Source organism: Oncorhynchus mykiss, chromosome 18 (genome assembly GCF_013265735.2).
Source record: "Oncorhynchus mykiss isolate Arlee chromosome 18, USDA_OmykA_1.1, whole genome shotgun sequence".
Taxonomy (NCBI): Eukaryota; Metazoa; Chordata; class Actinopteri; order Salmoniformes; family Salmonidae; genus Oncorhynchus; species Oncorhynchus mykiss.
In genome coordinates, this window is record NC_048582.1 from 547,501 (window position 1) to 571,665 (window position 24,165).

Below are 24,165 nucleotides of genomic sequence, written 5' to 3' on the forward strand. Positions count from 1 at the left end.
CTCACTATGGCATTTACAACTAGGAGACTAGACCAAGATGTCTACTGACCTGTACGAAGATCTCACTATGGCATTTACAACTAGGAGGACTAGACCAAGATGTCTACTGACCTGTACGAAGATCTCACTATGGCATTTACAACTAGGAGACTAGACCAAGATGTCTACTGACCTGTACGAAGATCTCACTATGGCATTTACAACTAGGAGGACTAGACCAAGATGTCTACTGACCTGTACGAAGATCTCACTATGGCATTTACAACTAGGAGACTAGACCAAGATGTCTACTGACCCGTACGAAGATCTCACTATGGCATTTACAACTAGGAGACTAGACCAAGATGTCTACTGACCTGTACGAAGATCTCACTATGGCATTTTCAACTAGGAGACTAGACCAAGATGTCTACTGACCTGTACGAAGATCTCACTATGGCATTTACAACTAGGAGACTAGACCAAGATGTCTACTGACCCGTACGAAGATCTCACTATGGCATTTTCAACTAGGAGACTAGACCAAGATATCGACTGACCTGGAGACTAGACCAAGATGTCTACTGACCTGTACCAAGATCTCACTATGGCATTTACAACTAGGAGGACTAGACCAAGATGTCTACTGACCTGTACGAAGATCTCACTATGGCATTTACAACTAGGAGACTAGACCAAGATGTCTACTGACCCGGAGACTAGACCAAGATGTCTACTGACCTGTACGAAGATCTCACTATGGAATTTACAACTAGGAGACTAGACCAAGATATCTACTGACCTGTACGAAGATCTCACTATGGCATTTACAACTAGGAGACTAGACCAAGATGTCTACTGACCTGTACGAAGATCTCACTATGGCATTTACAACTAGGAGACTAGACCAAGATGTCTACTGACCCGGAGACTAGACCAAGATGTCTACTGACCCGGAGACTAGACCAAGATGTCTACTGACCTGTACGAAGATCTCACTATGGCATTTACAACTCGGAGACTAGACCAAGATGTCTACTGACCCGGAGACTAGACCAAGATGTCTACTGACCCGGAAACTAGACCAAGATGTCTACTGACCTGTACGAAGATCTCACTATGGCATTTACAACTAGGAGACTAGACCAAGATGTCTACTGACCCGGAGACTAGACCAAGATGTCTTCTGACCCGGAGACTAGACCAAGATGTCTACTGACCCGGAGACTAGACCAAGATGTCTACTGACCCGGAGACTAGACCAAGATGTCTACTGACCCGGAGACTAGACCAAGATATCTACTGACCCGGAGACGAGACCGAGATGTCTACTGACCCGGAGACTAGACCAAGATGTCTATTGACCCGGAGACTAGACCAAGATGTCTACTGACCTGTACGAAGATCTCACTATGGCATTTACAACTAGGAGACTAGACCAAGATGTCTACTGACCCGGAGACTAGACCAAGATGTCTTCTGACCCGGAGACTAGACCAAGATGTTTACTGACCCGGAGACTAGACCAAGATGTCTACTGACCCGGAGACTAGACCAAGATGTCTATTGACCTGGAGACTAGACCAAGATGTCTACTGACCTGTACGAAGATCTCACTATGGCATTTACAACTAGGAGACTAGACCAAGATGTCTACTGACCCGGAGACGAGACCGAGATGTCTACTGACCCGGAGACTAGACCAAGATGTCTACTGACCCGGAGACTAGACCGAGATGTCTACTGACCCGGAGACTAGACCGAGATGTCTACTGACCCGGAGACTAGACCGAGATGTCTACTGACCATTAGTTGTCGAAATGACTTTGTCTTTCTCTCTCCTCTCTGTTAGGAAACGAAGCGTGGCGAGTCTCTGATCAGTCTCCACGAGAAGCAGATGAAGAAGAGGAAACTGGACGAGGGCGCCAAGCCGGTGGAGAGACGAGCGTTTGACAGGGACCAGGACTTGCAAGTCAACAAGTTTGACGAGGCTCAGAAACAACGTCTGTTGAAGAAGTCCCAGGAGCTCAACACACGCTTCGGACACAGCAAGGAGAAAATGTTCCTCTGAGACGATCCACACACACAATAGCTCAGGATTGGACGTTTTTTGGTCACCTGAGCCAGTCAATGATTGACGGGAACGTTCCAGGTTGACTTTCTATTGCAGTCCAACTACTCAGATGATCAGAACACATTGTACTGAATGTGATCTGAGCAGAACAGGTCGTAAAGTTATAACTTGTATGTTTTTTGGTCACCTGAGCCAGTCAATGAGTGACGGGAACGTTCCAGGTTGACTGTTTATTGCAGTCCAACTACTCAGATGATCAGAACACATTGTACTGAATGTGATCTGAGCAGAACAGGTCGTATAACTTATAACTTGTATGTTTTTTGGTCACCTGACCCAGTCAATGAGTGACGGGAACGTTCCAGGTTGACTGTTTATTGCAGTCCAACTACTCAGATGATCAGAACACATTGTACTGAATGTGATCTGAGCAGAACAGGTCGTATAACTTATAACTTGTATGTTTTTTGGTCACTTGAGCCAGTCAATGATTGACGGGAACGTTCCAGGTTGACTGTTTATTGCAGTCCAACTACTCAGATGATCAGAACACATTGTACTGAATGTGATCTGAGCAGAACAGGTCGTAAACTTATAACTTGTATGTGTTTTTTAATAAAAGTGTGAATATCAGTTTGATAGTTACATTTTAGTCGTCACTCTTATCCAGAGCGACGTAGTCCATACGTGTTCTTACTTATTATTTCTCACATACTGGTTTCCCCCGTGGGAATCGAACCCACAACCCTGGCGTTGAAAGCTCCAACCAACTGAGCCACACGGGACCTCCCTCATTCTTTTAGTTCTTTTAAAGGTCCGATGGGCAGCTGTTTTTTTTTTCATCTTAATAGCAAATCATTTCTGGGGAACAGTTAAGGACATTACTGTGATTTGTTTTCAATTAAAACGCAACAAAATAAATGAGCAAAAATAGGTTCTTAGAGAAGAGTCATTTTTTTTTATGCAAGAATTTTACTAGGACTGTCTGGGAGGGGTCTGAGTGGGGAGGGGTCTGAGTGGGGAGGGGTCTGAGTGGGGAGGGGTCTGAGTGGGGAAGGGTCTGAGTGGGGAGGGGTCTGAGTGGGGAGGGGTCTGAGTGGGGAGGGGTCTGAGTGGGGAGGGGTCTGAGTGGGGAGGGTTCTGAGTGGGGAGGGGTCTGAGTAGGGAGGGGTCTGAGTGGGGAGGGGTCTGAGTAGGGAGGGGTCTGAGTGGGGAGGGGTCTGAGTAGGGAGGGGTCTGAGTGGGGAGGGTTCTGAGTGGGGAAGGGTCTGAGTGGGGAGGGGTCTGAGTGGGGAGGGGTCTGAGTGGGGAGGGGTCTGAGTAGGGAGGGGTCTGAGTAGGGAGGGGTCTGAGTGGGGAGGGGTCTGAGTAGGGAGGGGTCTGAGTGGGGAGGGTTCTGAGTGGGGAGGGGTCTGAGTGGGGAAGGGTCTGAGTGGGGAGGGGTCTGAGTGGGGAGGGGTCTGAGTGGGGAGGGGTCTGAGTAGGGAGGGGTCTGAGTGGGGAGGGGTCTGAGTGGGGAGGGGTCTGAGTGGGGAGGGGTCTGAGTAGGGAGGGGTCTGAGTAGGGAGGGGTCTGAGTAGGGAGGGGTCTGAGTGGGGAGGGGTCTGAGTGGGGAGGGGTCTGAGTGGGGAGGGGTCTGAGTAGGGAGGGGTCTGAGTGGGGAGGGGTCTGAGTAGGGAGGGGTCTGAGTGGGGAGGGTTCTGAGTGGGGAGGGTTCTGAGTGGGGAGGGGTCTGAGTGGGGAGGGGTCTGAGTAGGGAGGGGTCTGAGTAGGGAGGGGTCTGAGTGGGGAGGGGTCTGAGTGGGGAGTGGTCTGAGTAGGGAAGGGTCTGAGCAGGGAGGGGTCTGAGTAGGGAGGGGTCTGAGTGGGGAAGGGTCTGAGTGGGGAGGGGAAAAAGATCTGTCATTGGCAGAGAGGTTTGGAACTCTCTTTCTTATTGGTCTACTAACTGGTCAAAACTCCACAAATTGACATTCACATCTCCACAAACTTCAAAGTGTTTCCTTTCAAATGGTACCAAGAATATGCATATCCTTGTTTCAGGGCCTGAGCTACAGGCAGTTAGATTTGGGTACGAGTCATTTTAGGCGAGAATTGGGAAGAAAAAGGGTCCGATCCCTGAGAGGTTTTGTCACTGCACCAGTTCTCTGAAGGCCATGTAGGCTGGTGCTGCCCCTTTATATGGTGCTGCCCTGCCCCTTTATATGGTGCTGCCCCTTTATATGGTGCTGTCCCTTTATATGGTGCTGTCCCTTTATATGGTGCTGCCCCTTTATATGGTGCTGCCCCTTTACATGGTGCTACCCCTTTATATGGTGCTGCCCTGCCCCTTTATATGGTGCTGCCCCTTTATATGGTGCTGCCCCTTTATATGGTGCTGCCCTGCCCCTTTATATAGTGCTGCCCCTTTATATGGTGCTACCCCTTTATATGGTGCTGCCCCTTTATATGGTGCTGCCCCTTTATATGGTGCTGCCCCTTTATACGGTGCTGCCCCTTTATATGGTGCTGCCCTGCCCCTTTATATGGTGCTGCCTCTTTATATGGTGCTGCCCCCTTTATATGGTGCTGCCACATTTTTAATTGTCAAGATTTTTCATCAAGCCAATGTTTTTTGAGATACATGTTTTTTTTCTTTCATAGGTGCAGGAGCACCGCCAGGGATTTGGGGCCCCGTGGAAAGATATCACATTGGGCCCCATGGAAAGATATCATATTGGGCCCCATGGAAAGATATCATATTGGGCCCCATGGAAAGATATCACATTGGGCCCCATGGAAAGATATCATATTGGGCCCCATGGAAAGATGTCACATTGGGCCCCATGGAATGATATCACATTGGGCCCCGTGGAAAGATATCACATTGGGCCCCATGGAAAGATATCATATTGGGCCCAATGTGGGGGAGGGGGAGACAGGGCTGGTTCAGGGGGATGTGGAGACAGGGCTGGTTCAGGGGGAGGGGGAGACAGGGCTGGTTCAGGGGGATGGGGAGACAGGGCTGGTTCAGGGGGAGGGGGAGACAGGGCTGGTTCAGGGGGAGGGGGAGACAGGGCTGGTTCAGGGGAGGTGGAGACAGGGCTGGTTCGGGGGGAGGGGGAGACAGGGCTGGTTCAGGGGGAGGTGGAGACAGGGCTGGTTCGGGGGGATGGGGAGACAGGGCTGGTTCGGGGGGATGGGGAGACAGGGCTGGTTCAGGGGGAGGGGGAGACAGGGCTGGTTCAGGGGGATGTGGAGACAGGGCTGGTTCAGGGGGAGGGGGAGACAGGGCTGGTTCAGGGGGATGGGGAGACAGGGCTGGTTCAGGGGGAGGGGGAGACAGGGCTGGTTCAGGGGGAGGGGGAGACAGGGCTGGTTCGGGGGGAGGTGGAGACAGGGCTGGTTCGGGGGGATGGGGAGACGGGGCTGGTTCGGGGGGATGGGGAGAAGGGGCTGGTTCAGGGGGATGGGGAGACAGGGCTGGTTCAGGGGGATGAGGAGACAGGGCTGGTTCAGGGGGATGGGGAGACAGGGCTGGTTCAGGGGGATGGGGAGACAGGGCTGGTTCAGGGGGATGGGGAGACAGGGCTGGTTCAGGGGGATGAGGAGACAGGGCTGGTTCAGGGGGATGGGGAGACAGGGCTGGTTCAGGGGGATGGGGAGACAGGGCTGGTTCAGGGGGATGGGGAGACAGGGCTGGTTCAGGGGGATGGGGAGACAGGGCTGGTTCAGGGGGATGAGGAGACAGGGCTGGTTCAGGGGGATGGGGAGACAGGGCTGATTCAGGGGGATGGGGAGACAGGGCTGGTTCAGGGGGATGAGGAGACAGGGCTGGTTCAGGGGGATGGGGAGACAGGGCTGGTTCAGGGGGATGAGGAGACAGGGCTGGTTCAGGGGGATGGGGAGACAGGGCTGGTTCAGGGGGAGGGGGAGACAGGGCTGGTTCAGGGGGATGGGGAGACAGGGCTGGTTCAGGGGGATGGGGAGACAGGGCTGTTTCAGGGGGATGGGGAGACAGGGCTGGTTCAGGGGGATGGGGAGACAGGGCTGGTTCGGGGGACGAGGAGACTCGGCTGGTTAAGGGGGATGGGGAGACAGGGCTGGTTCAGGGGGATGGGGAGACAGGGCTGGTTCGGGGGGATGGGGAGACAGGGCTGGTTCAGGGGGATGAGGAGACAGGGCTGGTTCAGGGGGATGGGGAGACAGGGCTGGTTCAGGGGGATGGGGAGACAGGGCTGGTTCAGGGGGATGGGGAGACAGGGCTGGTTCAGGGGGATGAGGAGACAGGGCTGGTTCAGGGGGATGGGGAGACAGGGCTGATTCAGGGGGATGGGGAGACAGGGCTGGTTCAGGGGGATGAGGAGACAGGGCTGGTTCAGGGGGATGGGGAGACAGGGCTGGTTCAGGGGGATGAGGAGACAGGGCTGGTTCAGGGGGATGGGGAGACAGGGCTGGTTCAGGGGGAGGGGGAGACAGGGCTGGTTCAGGGGGATGGGGAGACAGGGCTGGTTCAGGGGGATGGGGAGACAGGGCTGTTTCAGGGGGATGGGGAGACAGGGCTGGTTCAGGGGGATGGGGAGACAGGGCTGGTTCGGGGGACGAGGAGACTCGGCTGGTTAAGGGGGATGGGGAGACAGGGCTGGTTCAGGGGGATGGGGAGACAGGGCTGGTTCGGGGGGATGGGGAGACAGGGCTGGTTCGGGGGGATAGGGAGACAGGGCTGGTTCAGGGGTATGGGGATGGGGAGACAAGGCTGGTTCAGGGGTATGGGGATGGGGAGACAGGGCTATTTCAGGGGGATGGAGAGACAGGGCTGGTGAGCCTGAAGCTGTCTCTGTTGGGCCTGGCAACAGACAGGAACAACTGATTTAGTATGAATAGCTTGCTAAAAGTTAGCCTGCATTGATTAAATGTTGGCTTAAAGAGGAGTGAAATGTAAACACTCCGAATTTTCTGTTGAGATATTAAGTAACTAATGTTAAGGGAGCAAAAGTAGCATATTTCACTACAGACTAAGCTGACAGGTTAATTTCCACCGCTCACGGACTACACCCTTCTTCCTTTGTTAAACATTTTCTTTATTTTTTTTCTTTTAGTTTTTGGAAGCCAGATTTTTCTTCAGGAAGTTGAGACATGATGCTCACACCGGCACTCCTCACTCACAATTCATTTATTTACATTGTAAATAAAATATTATATTAATGATGATAGAATAATCATTTAATATTGATTTTATTTTAATTTTTTTTACCTAGTTTTTTTTAAACCTAGTTTACCTTAGTTCTAATATTTTTTTAGGGCCCCTGTCAGTCACAGGCCCTTAGAATGGGCCTACACCCCAGTAAAAAATTATAATTGACCACTGAACTTCGAGTTCTAGTATTTCTGGTTTCGCGCGTCCTTTCTGTCTCTCTTGCGCCTCCGTAGTTCAGTGTGTTGTTTAGTTAACGTTAGCTAGCCTACCTCATAACGCCAAACGAATTGTAATGGTAACGTGTAAGAGGTGATTTTAAACAACGTTTTAAACATGTCAGAGAAAGGCGAAGTGGATTTAACTGGTGCTAAACAGAACACGGGCGTGTGGCTGGTAAAGGTACGTTGGAAATGTAGGCTAACACTAGTAGCTAACGGCTAACACTAGTAGCTAGCACGGCTAACACTAGTAGCTAGCTAACGGCTAGTACTAGTAGCTATCTAGAGGCAGCGCGGATGGATGAGGACGAGACTAGCCATCTATTGAAGTAGACTACAGTAACACTATCATTATCATCACACTGCACACGTTAGCTAGCTAACTAACAACCAGTGTCTTTGCCCACAGGTGCCCAAATACCTGTCCCAGCAATGGGCCAAAGCATCAGGCAGGGGAGAGGTGGGGAAACTCCGGATCGGGAAGTATGTAGAATTGTCTCGTGTGTTATTGTTTGTTGGTAATCACCATCGTTGTTTACTTTCTCTGCTGGCTAAAGAGAAGTAGCTAGCTAAGGGGATTTAGCTAATCATTTGTTTTCTTCATCTTTTGCTTTAGGAACCAAGGGAAGGCAGAGGTAATACTAGTAACTATGGTTACAGACACAGATGAATTGCATTCCAATGGAATATTGATCCCAACTCAGCCAGCAGTTGTCCTGGTCCTAAACTGACATAACTTACACTTGTTGTGCACCAGGTGGAATTCACTCTGAACGAAGACCTGACCATGATTGACAGCCTCGGAGACAAGCCGTCGGGGGTGCAGGCTCCCAGGGACCACCCGTTCACCATGCAGACTGTAGGAGGACAGACCCTGGCCGTGTTCACTGAGACCCAGTCAGGTAAGGAACAGTTACCACCAGCTGTAAACATGATGATCAAGAAATGTTGCTCAATTTTGGTGCACCCTGGAGCTGTGTGCTAGCTAGCTAAGTGTGTGGGGGTAAGGTGCTGTTTGAGTAACCATGAAACCTGGAGGCCATGTTGTTTGAGTCATAACCTCTATTTGAATGTGTAGTCAGATAATATTGACTGTCAAAATGCCTTGTGTTTTCCCGACTGCAAATGAGCATGGTTTGTGACCATAGCTGATCTTTCACCCATTAGAGTCATCTAAGGGTAAGTAGAACTGCGTGTCTGTGTGTATCACTCCGCCTCAGGGTAAGTAGTACTGTGTGTCTGTGTGTATCCGTCCGCCTCAGGGTAAGTAGTACTGTGTATCCCTCTGCCTCAAAGGTGTGTGCCTCTCTCTTCTTCTCTCTCTCTGCCCCTTCCTGTCTCTGTCTCTCTCTGCCCCTTCCCATCTCTCCCTCTGCCCCTTCCCGTCTCTCTCTCTCTCTGCCCCTTCCCGTCTCTCTCTCTCTTCCCCTTCCCGTCTCTCTTCCCCTTCCCGTCTCTCTCTCTCTTCCCGTCTCTCTCTCTCTTCCCGTCTCTCTCTCTTCCCGTCTCTCTCTCTTCCCGTCTCTCTCTCTGCCCCTTCCCGTCTCTCTCTCTGCCCCTTCCCGTCTCTCTCTCTCTCCCTTCCCGTCTCTCTCTCTCTCCCTTCCCGTCTCTCCCTTCCCGTCTCTCTCTTCCCATCTCTCTCTTCCCGTCTCTCTTCCCGTCTCTCTCTTCCCGTCTCTCTCTTCCCGTCTCTCTCTCTGCCCCTTCCCGTCTCTCTCTCTCTCTCTCTCTCTCTGCCCCTTCCCGTCTCTCTCTCTGCCCCTTCCCGTCTCTCTCTCTGCCCCTTCCCGTCTCTCTCTCTGCCCCTTCCCGTCTCTCTCTCTCTCTCTGCCCCTTCCCGTCTCTCTCTGCCCCTTCCCGTCTCTCTCCGCCCCTTCCCGTCTCTCTCCATCTCTCTGTCTTTGTTGTGGGCTGCATGTTGCCACAGCAGAACAGATGGAGGCCCTCTGCTTGTCTCAGTAACTCCGCTGGCTGTCGCTCAGATCGGATCAGAACCGCTGTGAACCAATCAGCTCCGTAGTTTGGATGTGATCTGCTACTGGAATGATATCTGGAGCTTGTTAATAACATAAACAAACCAATCAATATGATGGTATTGATCTGGTGTGGAGTGCTTGGTTTGAGACGTCATGATTTGTGCAATGATCTTTATGCCTCTTCTAATGTGCACGTTCTCCTCTCCCTCCCTTGAGGGTGTCAGTGTGAAGCTCATGGTTTATCCTTGTGTGTGAGTTGTAGACCGTATATAAAGTTCTGTTTTGAGATACTTCCTGGTTTGAGTGTGAAGTCTGGCCACCGTCAGATGTGTTGTTCTGCAAGGCGTTGAAGACCAGCCGTTGTTGCCGAGCAGTTCATCTCCGTGGTTACTGCCTCTTCGCCAGAAAGCTGCTATTCTAAACCCTGGTGTTATTTCTTATTGGACCACCCTCTCCTCCCTTTCCCCCTCCCTCCCTCCCTCCCTCCCTGTAGGCCAGTCAGAAGAGAGATCTGATGGCAGCACCTCAGTTTCGGGGGCGGGGTCAGGCCCAGGTGAGTCCCCTCAGTCTCTTCCCAACTGAGAGGTGTGGAGCCTGGGCATGAGGCTGGAGGTTAGGCCTCTGTCTGGTGGAGGTTGGGCCTCTGTCCGGTGGAGGTTGGGCCTCTGTCCGGTGGAGGTTGGGCCTCTGTCTGGTGGAGGTTGGTGAGGTGTAGAGCCTGGGCAGGAGGCTGGAGGTTCGGCCTCTGTCTGGTGGAGGTTAGTGAGGTGTAGAGCCTGGGCAGGAAGCTGGAGGTTCGGCCTCTGTCTGGTGGAGAATGTTGTTCTTCTGTTAGACGACCCTAGTGATCAGTTAGACGACCCTAGTGATCAGTTGGTCTCTCTTCTCCTGTTAGACGACCCTAGTGATCAGTTGGTCTCTCTTCTCCTGTTAGACGACCCTAGTGATCAGTTGGTCTCTCTTCTCCTGTTAGACGACCCTAGTGATCAGTTGGTCTCTCTTCTCCTGTTAGACGACCCTAGTGATCAGTTGGTCTCTCTTCTCCTGTTAGACGACCCTAGTGATCAGTTGGTCTCTCTCCTCCAGTTAGACGACCCTAGTGATCAATTGGTCTCTCTTCTGCTGTTAGACGACCCTAGTGATCAGTTGGTCTCTCTTCTCCTGTTAGACGACCCTAGTGATCAGTTGGTCTCTCTTCTCCTGTTAGACGACCCTAGTGATCAGTTAGACGACCCTAGTGATCAGTTGGTCTCTCTCCTCCAGTTAGACGACCCTAGTGATCAGTTGGTCTCTCTTCTGCTGTTAGACGACCCTAGTGATCAGTTGGTCTCTCTCCTCCAGTTAGACGACCCTAGTGATCAGTTGGTCTCTCTTCTCCTGTTAGACGACCCTAGTGATCAGTTAGACGACCCTAGTGATCAGTTGGTCTCTCTTCCTGTTAGACGACCCTAGTGATCAGTTAGACGACCCTAGTGATCAGTTGGTCTCTCTTCCTGTTAGACGAACCTAGTGATCAGTTAGACGACCCTAGTGATCAGTTGGTCTCTCTTCTCCTGTTAGACGACCCTAGTGATCAGTTGGTCTCTCTTCTCCTGTTAGACGACCCTAGTGGTCAGTAGGACGACCCTAGTGATCAGTTAGACGACCCTAGTGATCAGTTGGTCTCTCTCCTCCTGTTAGACGACCCTAGTGATCAGTTGGTCTCTCTCCTGGCTGTGTGGCGTCGTACTGCCACTGTGGATGTCTCTCACTGAGGAATATCACATTAAAACAGATGAAATGATGTTGCCACGTGAGAGAGTGAGTCAACACACACAGAGAGACGTCACCGGTTCTCCTTTCTAACAGAGAGACGTCACCGGTTCTCCTTTCTAACAGAGAGAATCTCCCTGGAGGGCCTGGTGGTGCAGAGAGCAGAGTGTAGACCTGCTGTCAGCGAGAACTACATGAAACTCAAGAGGTACGTACCTACACACTCACACTATCTGTCTCTCTGTGTCTCTCTCTGTCTCTCTCTCTCTGTGTGTCTCTCTCTCTCTCTGTGTCTCTCTCTCTGTCTCTCTGTCTCTCTCTCTGTGTCTCTCTCTCTCTCTCTGTGTCTCTCTTTCTCTGTCTCTCTCTCTCTGTGTGTCTCTCTCTCTCTCTGTGTCTCTCTTGTCTCCGTCTCTCTGTGTCTCTCTCTCTGTGTCTCTGTCTCTCTCTGTGTCTCTGTCTCTCTATGTGTCTCTGTCTCTCTCTGTCTCTCTATCTCTCTCTCTCTCTGTGTCTCTGTCTCTCTATGTCTCTCTGTCTCTCTCTGTCTCTCTCTGTCTCTCTCTCTCTGTGTCTCTGTCTCTCTCTGTCTCTCTCTGTGTCTCTCTCTCTGTGTCTCTCTCTCTCTCTCTCTCCGTGTCTCTCTCTTTCTGTCTCTGTCTCTCTCTGTCTCTCTCTTTCTGTCTCTCTCTCTGTGTCTCTCTCTCTCTCTGTGTCTCTCTCTGTCTCTCTCTCTCCCCCCGACACTCACTGCTGTCTCGTGTCTCCAGACTGCAGATAGAAGAGTTATCCAAGCCAGTGAGATTGTCTCAGCAACTAGAGAAGGCTGTTACCACCAACTACAAACCAGTGGCCAACCATTCCTACAACGTAAGGAGCCTTGGCTGCCTGCACGACGATGTGCACTGTCTGTACACATTTTAGGCCCCCTCAACAACAACAACAGCCAGACATTTCCTCCCTCCCTCCCCTGAGCTGGACTAATACAGTGTGTGTGTGTGTGTGTGTGTGTGTCCGTCCAGCTGGAGTACGACAGGAAGAAGAAGGAGGAAGGTAAAAGAGCCAGGGTCGACAAACAACAGGTGTTGGACATGTTGTTCTCAGCTTTTGAGAAGCATCAATATTACAACATCAAGGACCTGGTCGACATCACCAAACAACCTGTGGTGAGATACTACTATATACTACTATATACTACTATAAACCACTATATACTACTATAAACACCTGTTATTACAACATCACCAAACAACCTGTGGTGAGATACTACTATATACTACTATATACTACTATATACACCTGGTATTACAACATCACCAAACAACCTGTGGTGAGATACTACTATATACTACTATAAACACCATCACCAAACAACCTGTGGTGAGATACTACTATATACTACTATATACTACTATAAACACCATAACCAAACAACCTGTGGTGAGATACTACTATATACTACTATATACTACTATATACACCTGGTATTACAACATCACCAAACAACCTGTAGTGAGATACTACTATATACTACTATATACTACTATATACACCTGGTATTACAACATCACCAAACAACCTGTGGTGAGATACTACTATATACTACTATATACTACTATATACACCTGGTATTACAACATCACCAAACAACCTGTAGTGAGATACTACTATATACTACTATATACACCTGGTATTACAACATCACCAAACAACCTGTGGTGAGATACTACTATATACTCCTATATACTACTATAAACACCTGGTATTACAACATCACCAAACAACCTGTGGTGAGATACTACTATATACTACTATATACTACTATATACTACTATATACTACTATAAACACCATAACCAAACAACCTGTGGTGAGATACTACTATATACTACTATATACTACTATAAACACCTGGTATTACAACATCACCAAACAACCTGTGGTGAGATACTACTATATACTACTATAAACACCATAACCAAACAACCTGTGGTGAGATACTACTATAAACTACTATATACTACTATATACTACTATATACTACTATAAACTACTATAAACTACTATATACTACTATAAACTACTATATACTACTATATACTACTATAAACTACTATATACTACTATAAACACCATCACCAAACAACCTGTGGTGAGATACTACTATATACTCCTATATACTACTATAAACACCTGGTATTACAACATCACCAAACAACCTGTGGTGAGATACTACTATATACTACTATATACTACTATATACTACTATATACTACTATAAACACCATAACCAAACAACCTGTGGTGAGATACTACTATATACTACTATATACTACTATAAACACCTGGTATTACAACATCACCAAACAACCTGTGGTGAGATACTACTATATACTACTATAAACACCATAACCAAACAACCTGTGGTGAGATACTACTATAAACTACTATATACTACTATATACTACTATATACTACTATAAACTACTATAAACTACTATATACTACTATAAACTACTATATACTACTATATACTACTATAAACTACTATATACTACTATAAACACCATCACCAAACAACCTGTGGTGAGATACTACTATATACTACTATATACTACTATAAACTACTATATACTACTATATACACCATAACCAAACAACCTGTGGTGAGATACTACTATATACTACTATAAACTACTATATACTACTATAAACTACTATAAACTACTATATACTACTATATACACCATAACCAAACAACCTGTGGTGAGATACTACTATATACTACTATATACTACTATAAACTACTATAAACTACTATAAACTACTATATACTACTATATACTACTATATACACCATAACCAAACAACCTGTGGTGAGATACTACTATATACTACTATATACTACTATAAACTACTATATACTACTATATACACCATAACCAAACAACCTGTGGTGAGATACTACTATATACTACTATATACTACTATAAACTACTATATACTACTATATACACCATAACCAAACAACCTGTGGTGAGATACTACTATATACTACTATATACTACTATAAACTACTATATACTACTATATACACCATAACCAAACAACCTGTGGTGAGATACTACTATATACTACTATATACTACTATAAACTACTATATACTACTATATACACCATAACCAAACAACCTGTGGTGAGATACTACTATATACTACTATAAACTACTATAAACACCTGGTATTACAACATCACCAAACAACCTGTGTTGAGATACTACTATATACTACTATAAACTACTATAAACACCATAACCAAACAACCTGTGGTGAGATACTACTATATACTACTATAAACACCTGGTATTACAACATCACCAAACAACCTGTAGTGAGATACTACTATATACTACTATATACTACTATAAACACCTGGTATTACAACATCACCAAACAACCTGTAGTGAGATACTACTATATACTACTATATACACCATAACCAAACAACCTGTGGTGAGATACTACTATATACTACTATATACTACTATAAACACCTGGTATTACAACATCACCAAACAACCTGTGGTGAGATACTACTATATACTACTATATACTACTATAAACACCTGGTATTACAACATCACCAAACAACCTGTGGTGAGATACTACTATATACTACTATATACTACTATAAACACCATAACCAAACAACCTGTGGTGAGATACTACTATATACTATAAACACCATCACCAAACAACCTGTGGTGAGATACTACTATATACTACTATAAACTACTATAAACTACTATATACTACTATATACACCATAACCAAACAACCTGTGGTGAGATACTACTATAAACTACTATAAACTACTATAAACTACTATATACTACTATATACACCATAACCAAACAACTTCTGTTGAGATACTACTATATACTACTATAAACTACTATAAACTACTATATACACCATAACCAAACAACCTGTGGTGAGATACTACTATATACTACTATATACTACTATAAACACCATAACCAAACAACCTGTGGTGAGATACTACTATATACTACTATAAACTACTATAAACTACTATATACTACTATATACACCATAACCAAACAACTTCTGGTGAGATACTACTATATACTACTATAAACTACTATAAACTACTATATACACCATAACCAAACAACCTGTGGTGAGATACTACTATAAACTACTATATACTACTATAAACTACTATATACTACTATATACTACTATATACTACTATATACACCATAACCAAACAACCTGTGGTGAGATACTACTATAAACTACTATATACTACTATAAACTACTATATACTACTATATACTACTATAAACTACTATATACTACTATATACTACTATAAACTACTATATACTACTATATACACCATAACCAAACAACCTGTGGTGAGATACTACTATAAACTACTATAAACTACTATATACTACTATAAACTACTATAAACTACTATATACTACTATAAACTACTATATACTACTATATACTACTATAAACTACTATATACTACTATATACTACTATAAACTACTATATACTACTATATACACCATAACCAAACAACCTGTGGTGAGATACTACTATATACTACTATAAACTACTATAAACACCTGGTATTACAACATCACCAAACAACCTGTGGTGAGATACTACTATATACTACTATATACTACTATAAACACCATAACCAAACAACCTGTGGTGAGATACTACTATATACTATAAACACCATCACCAAACAACCTGTGGTGAGATACTACTATATACTACTATAAACTACTATAAACTACTATATACTACTATATACACCATAACCAAACAACCTGTGGTGAGATACTACTATAAACTACTATAAACTACTATAAACTACTATATACTACTATATACACCATAACCAAACAACTTCTGGTGAGATACTACTATATACTACTATAAACTACTATAAACTACTATATACACCATAACCAAACAACCTGTGGTGAGATACTACTATATACTACTATATACTACTATAAACACCATAACCAAACAACCTGTGGTGAGATACTACTATATACTACTATAAACTACTATAAACTACTATATACTACTATATACACCATAACCAAACAACTTCTGGTGAGATACTACTATATACTACTATAAACTACTATAAACTACTATATACACCATAACCAAACAACCTGTGGTGAGATACTACTATAAACTACTATATACTACTATATACTACTATATACTACTATATACTACTATATACACCATAACCAAACAACCTGTGGTGAGATACTACTATAAACTACTATATACTACTATAAACTACTATATACTACTATATACTACTATAAACTACTATATACTACTATATACTACTATAAACTACTATATACTACTATATACACCATAACCAAACAACCTGTGGTGAGATACTACTATAAACTACTATAAACTACTATATACTACTATAAACTACTATAAACTACTATATACTACTATAAACTACTATATACTACTATATACTACTATAAACTACTATATACTACTATATACTACTATAAACTACTATATACTACTATATACACCATAACCAAACAACCTGTGGTGAGATACTACTATATACTACTATAAACTACTATAAACACCATAACCAAACAACCTGTGGTGAGATACTACTATAAACTACTATAAACTACTATATACTACTATATACACCATAACCAAACAACCTGTGGTGAGATACTACTATATACTACTATATACTACTATAAACTACTATATACTACTATATACACCATAACCAAACAACCTGTGGTGAGATACTACTATAAACTACTATAAACTACTATATACTACTATAAACTACTATAAACTACTATATACTACTATATACACCATAACCAAACAACCTGTGGTGAGATACTACTATATACTACTATATACTACTATAAACTACTATATACTACTATATACACCATAACCAAACAACCTGTGGTGAGATACTACTATATACTACTATATACTACTATAAACACCTGGTATTACAACATCACCAAACAACCTGTGGTGAGATACTACTATATACTACTATATACTACTATATACTACTATAAACTACTATATACTACTATATACACCATAACCAAACAACCTGTGGTGAGATACTACTATAAACTACTATAAACTACTATATACTACTATATACTACTATATACTACTATATACTACTATAAACTACTATAAACTACTATATACACCATAACCAAACAACCTGTGGTGAGATACTACTATATACTACTATAAACTACTATAAACTACTATATACTACTATATACACCATAACCAAACAACCTGTGGTGAGATACTACTATAAACTACTATAAACTACTATATACTACTATATACTACTATAAACTACTATAAACTACTATATACACCATAACCAAACAACCTGTGGTGAGATACTACTATATACTACTATAAACTACTATATACTACTATATACTACTATAAACACCATAACCAAACAACCTGTGGTGAGATACTACTATATACTACTATAAACTACTATATACTACTATAAACTACTATATACTACTATATACTACTATAAACACCATAACCAAACAACCTGTGGTGAGATACTACTATATACTACTATAAACTACTATATACTACTATAAACTACTATATACACCATAACCAAACAACCTGTGGTGAGATACTACTATAAACTACTATAAACTACTATATACTACTATAAACTACTATATACACCATAACCAAACAACCTGTGGTGAGATACTACTATAAACTACTATAAACTACTATATACTACTATATACTACTATAAACACCATAACCAAACAACCTGTGGTGAGATACTACTATATACTACTATATACTACTATAAACTACTATATACTACTATATACACCATAACCAAACAACCTGTGGTGAGATACTACTATATACTACTATAAACTACTATATACTACTATATACACCATAACCAAACAACCTGTGGTGAGATACTACTATATACTACTATAAACTACTATAAACTACTATAAACTACTATATACACCATAACCAAACAACCTGTGGTGAGATACTACTATATACTACTATAAACTACTATAAACTACTATATACTACTATAAACTACTATATACACCATAACCAAACAACCTGTGGTGAGATACTACTATAAACTACATACTACTATAAACACCATAACCAAACAACCTGTGGTGAGATACTACTATATACTACTATATACTACTATAAACTACTATATACTACTATATACACCATAACCAAACAACTTGTGGTGAGATACTACTATAAACTACTATATACTACTATAAACTACTATATACACCATAACCAAACAACCTGTGGTGAGATACTACTATATACTACTATAAACTACTATATACTACTATATACACCATAACCAAACAACCTGTGGTGAGATACTACTATATACTACTATAAACTACTATAAACTACTATATACTACTATATACACCATAACCAAACAACCTGTGGTGAGATACTACTATATACTACTATAAACTACTATAAACTACTATATACTACTATAAACTACTATATACACCATAACCAAACAACCTGTGGTGAGATACTACTATAAACTACTATATACTACTATATACTACTATAAACACCATAACCAAACAACCTGTGGTGAGATACTACTATATACTACTATATACTACTATAAACTACTATATACTACTATATACACCATAACCAAACAACCTGTGGTGAGATACTACTATAAACTACTATATACTACTATAAACTACTATATACTACTATATACACCATAACCAAACAACCTGTGGTGAGATACTACTATATACTACTATAAACTACTATATACTACTATATACACCATAACCAAACAACCTGTGGTGAGATACTACTATAAACTACTATAAACTACTATATACTACTATATACTACTATATACTACTATAAACTACTATAAACTACTATAAACTACTATATACTACTATAAACTACTATAAACTACTATAAACTACTATATACTACTATATACTACTATAAACACCATAACCAAACAACCTGTGGTGAGATACTACTATATACTACTATATACTACTATAAACTACTATATACTACTATATACACCATAACCAAACAACCTGTGGTGAGATACTACTATAAACTACTATATACTACTATAAACTACTATAAACTACTATATACTACTATATACTACTATAAACTACTATAAACTACTATAAACTACTATATACTACTATATACTACTATAAACACCATAACCAAACAACCTGTGGTGAGATACTACTATATACTACTATATACTACTATAAACTACTATATACTACTATATACACCTGGTATTACAACATCACCAAACAACCTGTGGTGAGATACTACTATAAACACCATAACCAAACAACCTGTGGTGAGATACTACTATATACTACTATATACTACTATAAACTACTATATACTACTATATACACCATAACCAAACAACCTCAGTGGAATGAGACATATTTTAGTTATTTATTTTCGCTATAAAATCAGCTTGTTAAAAATAATTGACAGATACAAACTTGACGTCGCTGATCATGACAACGGGGGGGAAACTCCTTGGGACAACAGTTGTCCACTTTAACCCGTCCTGTTTTCAGGATGTGTTGTAAACATGACAGCTCGTTTAGTGTGATGTCATTTTAGGGTAACGGGCTCGTTTAGTGTGATGTCATTTTAGGGTAACGGGCTCGTTTAGTGTGTTCCCATTTTAGGGTAACGGGCTCGTTTAGTGTGATGTCATTTTAGGGTAACGGGCTCGTTTAGTGTGATGTCATTTTAGGGTAACGGGCTCGTTTAGTGTGTTCCCATTTTAGGGTGACGGGCTCTTTTAGTGTGTTCCTCTCTCTACGTCTTCCTCTCTCTACCTCCTCCACTCTCTACCTCCTCCTCTCTCTACCTCCTCCTCTCTCTACCTCCTCCTCTCTCTACCTCCTCCTCTCTCTACCTCCTCCTCTCTCTATCACCTCCTCTCTCTACCACCTCTCTCTACCACCTCCTCTCTCTACCACATCTGCTACGTGATTTTTGGGGGGCTGAATGTGGGAGGAGTCTCTTCAAAAGCCCCCTGGAGAGGAGCGCTGGGAATGGACCTCTGCCTTTTAACCAAATGGGCCACTGTTTATCAAAGGCACATCACCTTAAAAAAGCCCATATGAGAGAGAGTGTCGTTGTTTTGTGGCAGAATTAGGTGAGGGTTTTATGTGTTGTTGGGAGAGCTGCGTCTTGGGTTTGTTCAGCTCAGAAAAGGTCGGCCTCGTCAATCTGCCGCCGTGGAGACGGATGTCTAATGAACGGGGTCGTCTGTAGGGGTTTATGTTTCAGTCTGAGGTGGAGACGGCTGTCTAATGAACGGGGGTCGTCTGTAGGGGTTTATGTTTCAGTCTGAGGTGGAGACGGCTGTCTAATGAACGGGGTCGTCTGTAGGGGTCTATGTTTCAGTCTGAGGTGGAGACGGCTGCCTAATGAACAGGGTCGTCTGTAGGGGTTTATGTTTCAGTCTGAGGTGGAGACGGATGCCTAATGAACGGGGTCGTCTGTAGGGGTTTATGTTTCAGTCTGAGGTGGAGACGGATGCCTAATGAACGGGGTCGTCTGTAGGGGTTTATGTTTCAGTCTGAGGTGGAGACGGCTGTCTAATGAACGGGGTCGTCTGTAGGGGTTTATGTTTCAGTCTGAGGTGGAGACGGCTGTCTAATGAACGGGGTCGTCTGTAGGGGTTTATGTTTCAGTCTGAGGTGGAGACGGCTGCCTAATGAACGGGGTCGTCTGTAGGGGTCTATGTTTCAGTCTGAGGTGGAGACGGCTGTCTAATGAACGGGTCGTCTCTGGGGTTTATGTTTCAGTCTGAGGTGGATGCCTAATGAACGGGGTCATCTGTAGGGGTTTATGTTTCAGTCTGAGACGGCTGTCTAATGAACGGGGTCGTCTGTAGGGGTTTATGTTTCAGTCTGAGGTGGAGACGGCTGCCTAATGAACGGGGGTCGTCTGTAGGGGTTTATGTTTCAGTCTGAGGTGGAGACGGCTGTCTAATGAACGGGGTCGTCTGTAGGGGTTTATGTTTCAGTCTGAGGTGGAGACGGCTGTCTAATGAACGGGGTCGTCTGTAGGGGTTTATGTTTCAGTCTGAGACTGCTGTCTAATGAACGGGGTCGTCTGTAGGGGTTTATGTTTCAGTCTGAGGTGGAGACGGCTGCCTAATGAACGGGGTCGTCTGTAGGGGTTTATGTTTCAGTCTGAGGTGGAGACGGATGCCTAATGAACGGGGTCGTCTGTAGGGGTTTATGTTTCAGTCTGAGGTGGAGACGGCTGTCTAATGAACGGGGTCGTCTGTAGGGGTTTATGTTTCAGTCTGAGGTGGAGACGGCTGTCTAATGAACGGGGTCGTCTGTAGGGGTTTATGTTTATCTGGTCAAGTTAGTGATGTAATACTTTACACAATATTTCCTTTTGTACATATAAGAGATGAAACAGGGAATTCAAGACCAGACTGGATACTCAACGCTCTTTCCTGCTCCTTATTCCTGTGAGATAGTAGTCACCTTAACTCTCTCTCTCCCCCCGCCCCCTTCATTCAGAGTTACCTGAAAGAGATTCTGCGCGACATCGGCATCTACAACGTGAAGGGAACCCACAAGAACACGTGGGAGCTGAAGCCAGAGTACAGACACTACCAGGGAGGAGAGGAGGAGGAGGAGAAGGAGACCAACGACTAGCCTGGTCTGGGACCTCTAGCCTCCTAGAGAGCTCACCACTAGGAGAAGGACGACTAGCCTGGTCTGGGGTCCCACCACTAGGAGGACGACTAGCCTGGTCTGGGGCCTCCCTAGCCTGGTCTGGGGCCCCACTAGCCTGGTCTGGGGCCTCCCTAGAGAGTGTCGTTTTGGTTTTTATAGACGCAGAGACATAAAGTTGGGAAGCTACTGATGTGTTGAGTTGGCCAGTCAGGACCCCGGTCCTATACTTCATGTCGCTGAAATCCCAAGTGGTACCCTATTCCCTATATAGTGCACTACTTTAAAACCAGGACCCTGGTCAAATTTAGTGTACTATTTAGGGAATAGGGTGCCACGTTTGAAGGATTCCTACTATTCTGAACAGTGAGGTGCTTTAGGTTCATCTCACCTGGGCCACTATGACGTTTATTCCTGTGTGTTTGTGGGATCTGACCGATTCAGTCGATCGGGGATCGGTTTACAGACACGTCAACCAAGGATCAATACGTACAAGTTGTTTATAAAAATGTGATTAATGACTTTTGGAATAAAATTAAAATGTTTTTGTAAATTAAAAAAAAAAAAACTACCAGTCTGCTTTTCTGTATAAACGAGGTGTTACTCTAGTGAGATCACATCTACAAACCTGTGTGCAGTAGAATAACTGGAAGGCCCTGAACAGACATATGACTGAGGTTAGGGTTAGAGGTCATCTGTATCGTGTCTGACTGGGAGTCCTGATCTAGGATCACTGAGGTCATCTGTATCGTGTCTGACTGGGAGTCCTGATCTAGGATCAGAGGTCATCTGTATCGTGTCTGACTGGGAGTGCTGATCTAGGATCACTGAGGTCATCTGTATCGTGTCTGACTGGGAGTCCTGATCTAGGATCACTGAGGTCATCTGTATCGTGTCTGACTGGGAGTGCTGATCTAGGATCAGGTTCCTGATGAACCAGAGGTCATCTGTATTGTGTCTGATCTAGGATCAGGTTCCTGATAAGCCACCGAATAGAACCAGAGGTCATCTGTATCGTGTGTGACTGGGAGTGCTGATCTAGGATCAGGTTCCTGATAAGCCACCAATAGAACCAGAGGTCATCTGTATTGTGTCTGATCTAGGATCAGGTTCCTGATAAGCCACCAATAGAACCAGAGGTCATCTGTATCGTGTGTGACTGGGAGTGCTGATCTAGGATCAGGTTCCTGATAAGCCACCAATAGAACCAGAGGTCATCTGTATTGTGTCTGATCTAGGATCAGGTTCCTGATAAGCCACCAATAGAACCAGAGGTCATCTGTATCGTGTCTGACTGGGAGTCCTGATCTAGGATCAGGTTCCTGATAAGCCACCAATAGAACCAGAGGTCATCTGTATTGTGTCTGATCTAGGATCAGGTTCCTGATAAGCCACCAATAGAACCAGAGGTCATCTGTATCGTGTCTGACTGGGAGTCCTGATCTAGGATCAGGTTCCTGATAAGCCCCCAATAGAACCAGAGGTCATCTGTATCGTGTCTGATCTAGGATCAGGTTCCTGATAAGCCACCAATGGAACCAGAGGTCATTTGTATTGTGCCTGATCTAGGATCAGGTTCCTGATAAGCCACCAATAGAACCAGAGGTCATCTGTATTGTGTCTGATCTAGGATCAGGTTCCTGATAAGCCACCAATAGAACCCGAGGTCATCTGTATCGTGTCTGATCTAGGATCAGGTTCCTGATAAGCCACCAATAGAACCAGAGGTCATTTGTATTGTGCCTGATCTAGGATCAGGTTCCTGATAAGCCACCAATAGAACCAGAGGTCATCTGTATCAAGTGTCTGAACTCTGGAGTGCTGACCTAGGAACAGATCCCACCGATCCATGGAAACCTAAAACTGATCCTAGACCAGCCTTCCGAGACACTTGATATAAATACAGGATGGGATTCCTTCTACAACAGATGTTTTAAAACCAAAGGATTTATATCTGTCTGGAGGGAACGACCGGGTTTGAGAGAATCAACACTGATGCATCATGGGTAAATTATGACTGCTGTACATAATATCGAGCAGATATATTACACACACACACACGATGCAAGATGATCAGTCAGTTGACTCG

The 24,165-nt window shown here is 44.0% G+C and overlaps 2 protein-coding genes across 13 annotated transcripts in view; both read left to right on the forward strand.

Moving 5' to 3' along the window:
* LOC110516182 (GPALPP motifs-containing protein 1) overlaps positions 1-2,987 on the forward strand; it is a 10,108-nt gene extending 7,121 nt beyond the window's left edge. For 2 of the 4 annotated variants that reach the window (XR_005037344.1, XR_005037348.1), the window contains exon 8: positions 2,206-2,987. The gene's annotated coding sequence lies outside the window, so the exon portion shown is untranslated. The remainder of the gene's footprint in view (positions 1-2,205) is intronic. The other 2 variants (XR_005037346.1, XR_005037345.1) reach the window with 2 other exon arrangements.
* Positions 2,988-7,429: 4,442 nt separating this feature from the next.
* Positions 7,430-22,629, forward strand: LOC110515805 (general transcription factor IIF subunit 2). Of its 9 annotated transcripts, none has more exons than XM_036951448.1 (11): positions 7,430-7,628; positions 7,857-7,930; positions 8,064-8,082; positions 8,205-8,349; positions 8,615-8,626; positions 9,920-9,979; positions 11,275-11,386; positions 11,949-12,048; positions 12,201-12,344; positions 21,921-22,062; positions 22,177-22,629. In XM_036951448.1, the coding sequence occupies exons 1-10, from the start codon at positions 7,563-7,565 to the stop codon at positions 22,056-22,058; spliced, it is 870 nt and encodes a 289-aa protein (XP_036807343.1). In that variant the 5' UTR covers positions 7,430-7,562; the 3' UTR covers positions 22,059-22,062; positions 22,177-22,629. The 9 variants fall into 9 exon arrangements, with proteins under 9 accessions (XP_036807343.1, XP_036807342.1, XP_036807346.1 ...); XM_036951449.1 differs by having other exon boundaries at positions 7,450-7,494; positions 7,529-7,628; positions 21,921-22,629; XM_036951447.1 differs by having other exon boundaries at positions 21,921-22,629.
* Positions 22,630-24,165: the final 1,536 nt, after the last annotated feature.

Coding starts and splice junctions, on each gene's coding strand:
- LOC110515805 (XM_036951447.1), top strand. CDS start 7,563: ATGTCAGAGAAAGGCGAAGTGGATTTAACTGGTGCTAAACAGAACACG. Junction 7,629..7,856: donor CGGGCGTGTGGCTGGTAAAG/GTACGTTGGAAA, acceptor CTTTGCCCACAG/GTGCCCAAATACCTGTCCCA. Junction 12,049..12,200: donor TGGCCAACCATTCCTACAAC/GTAAGGAGCCTT, acceptor GTGTCCGTCCAG/CTGGAGTACGACAGGAAGAA.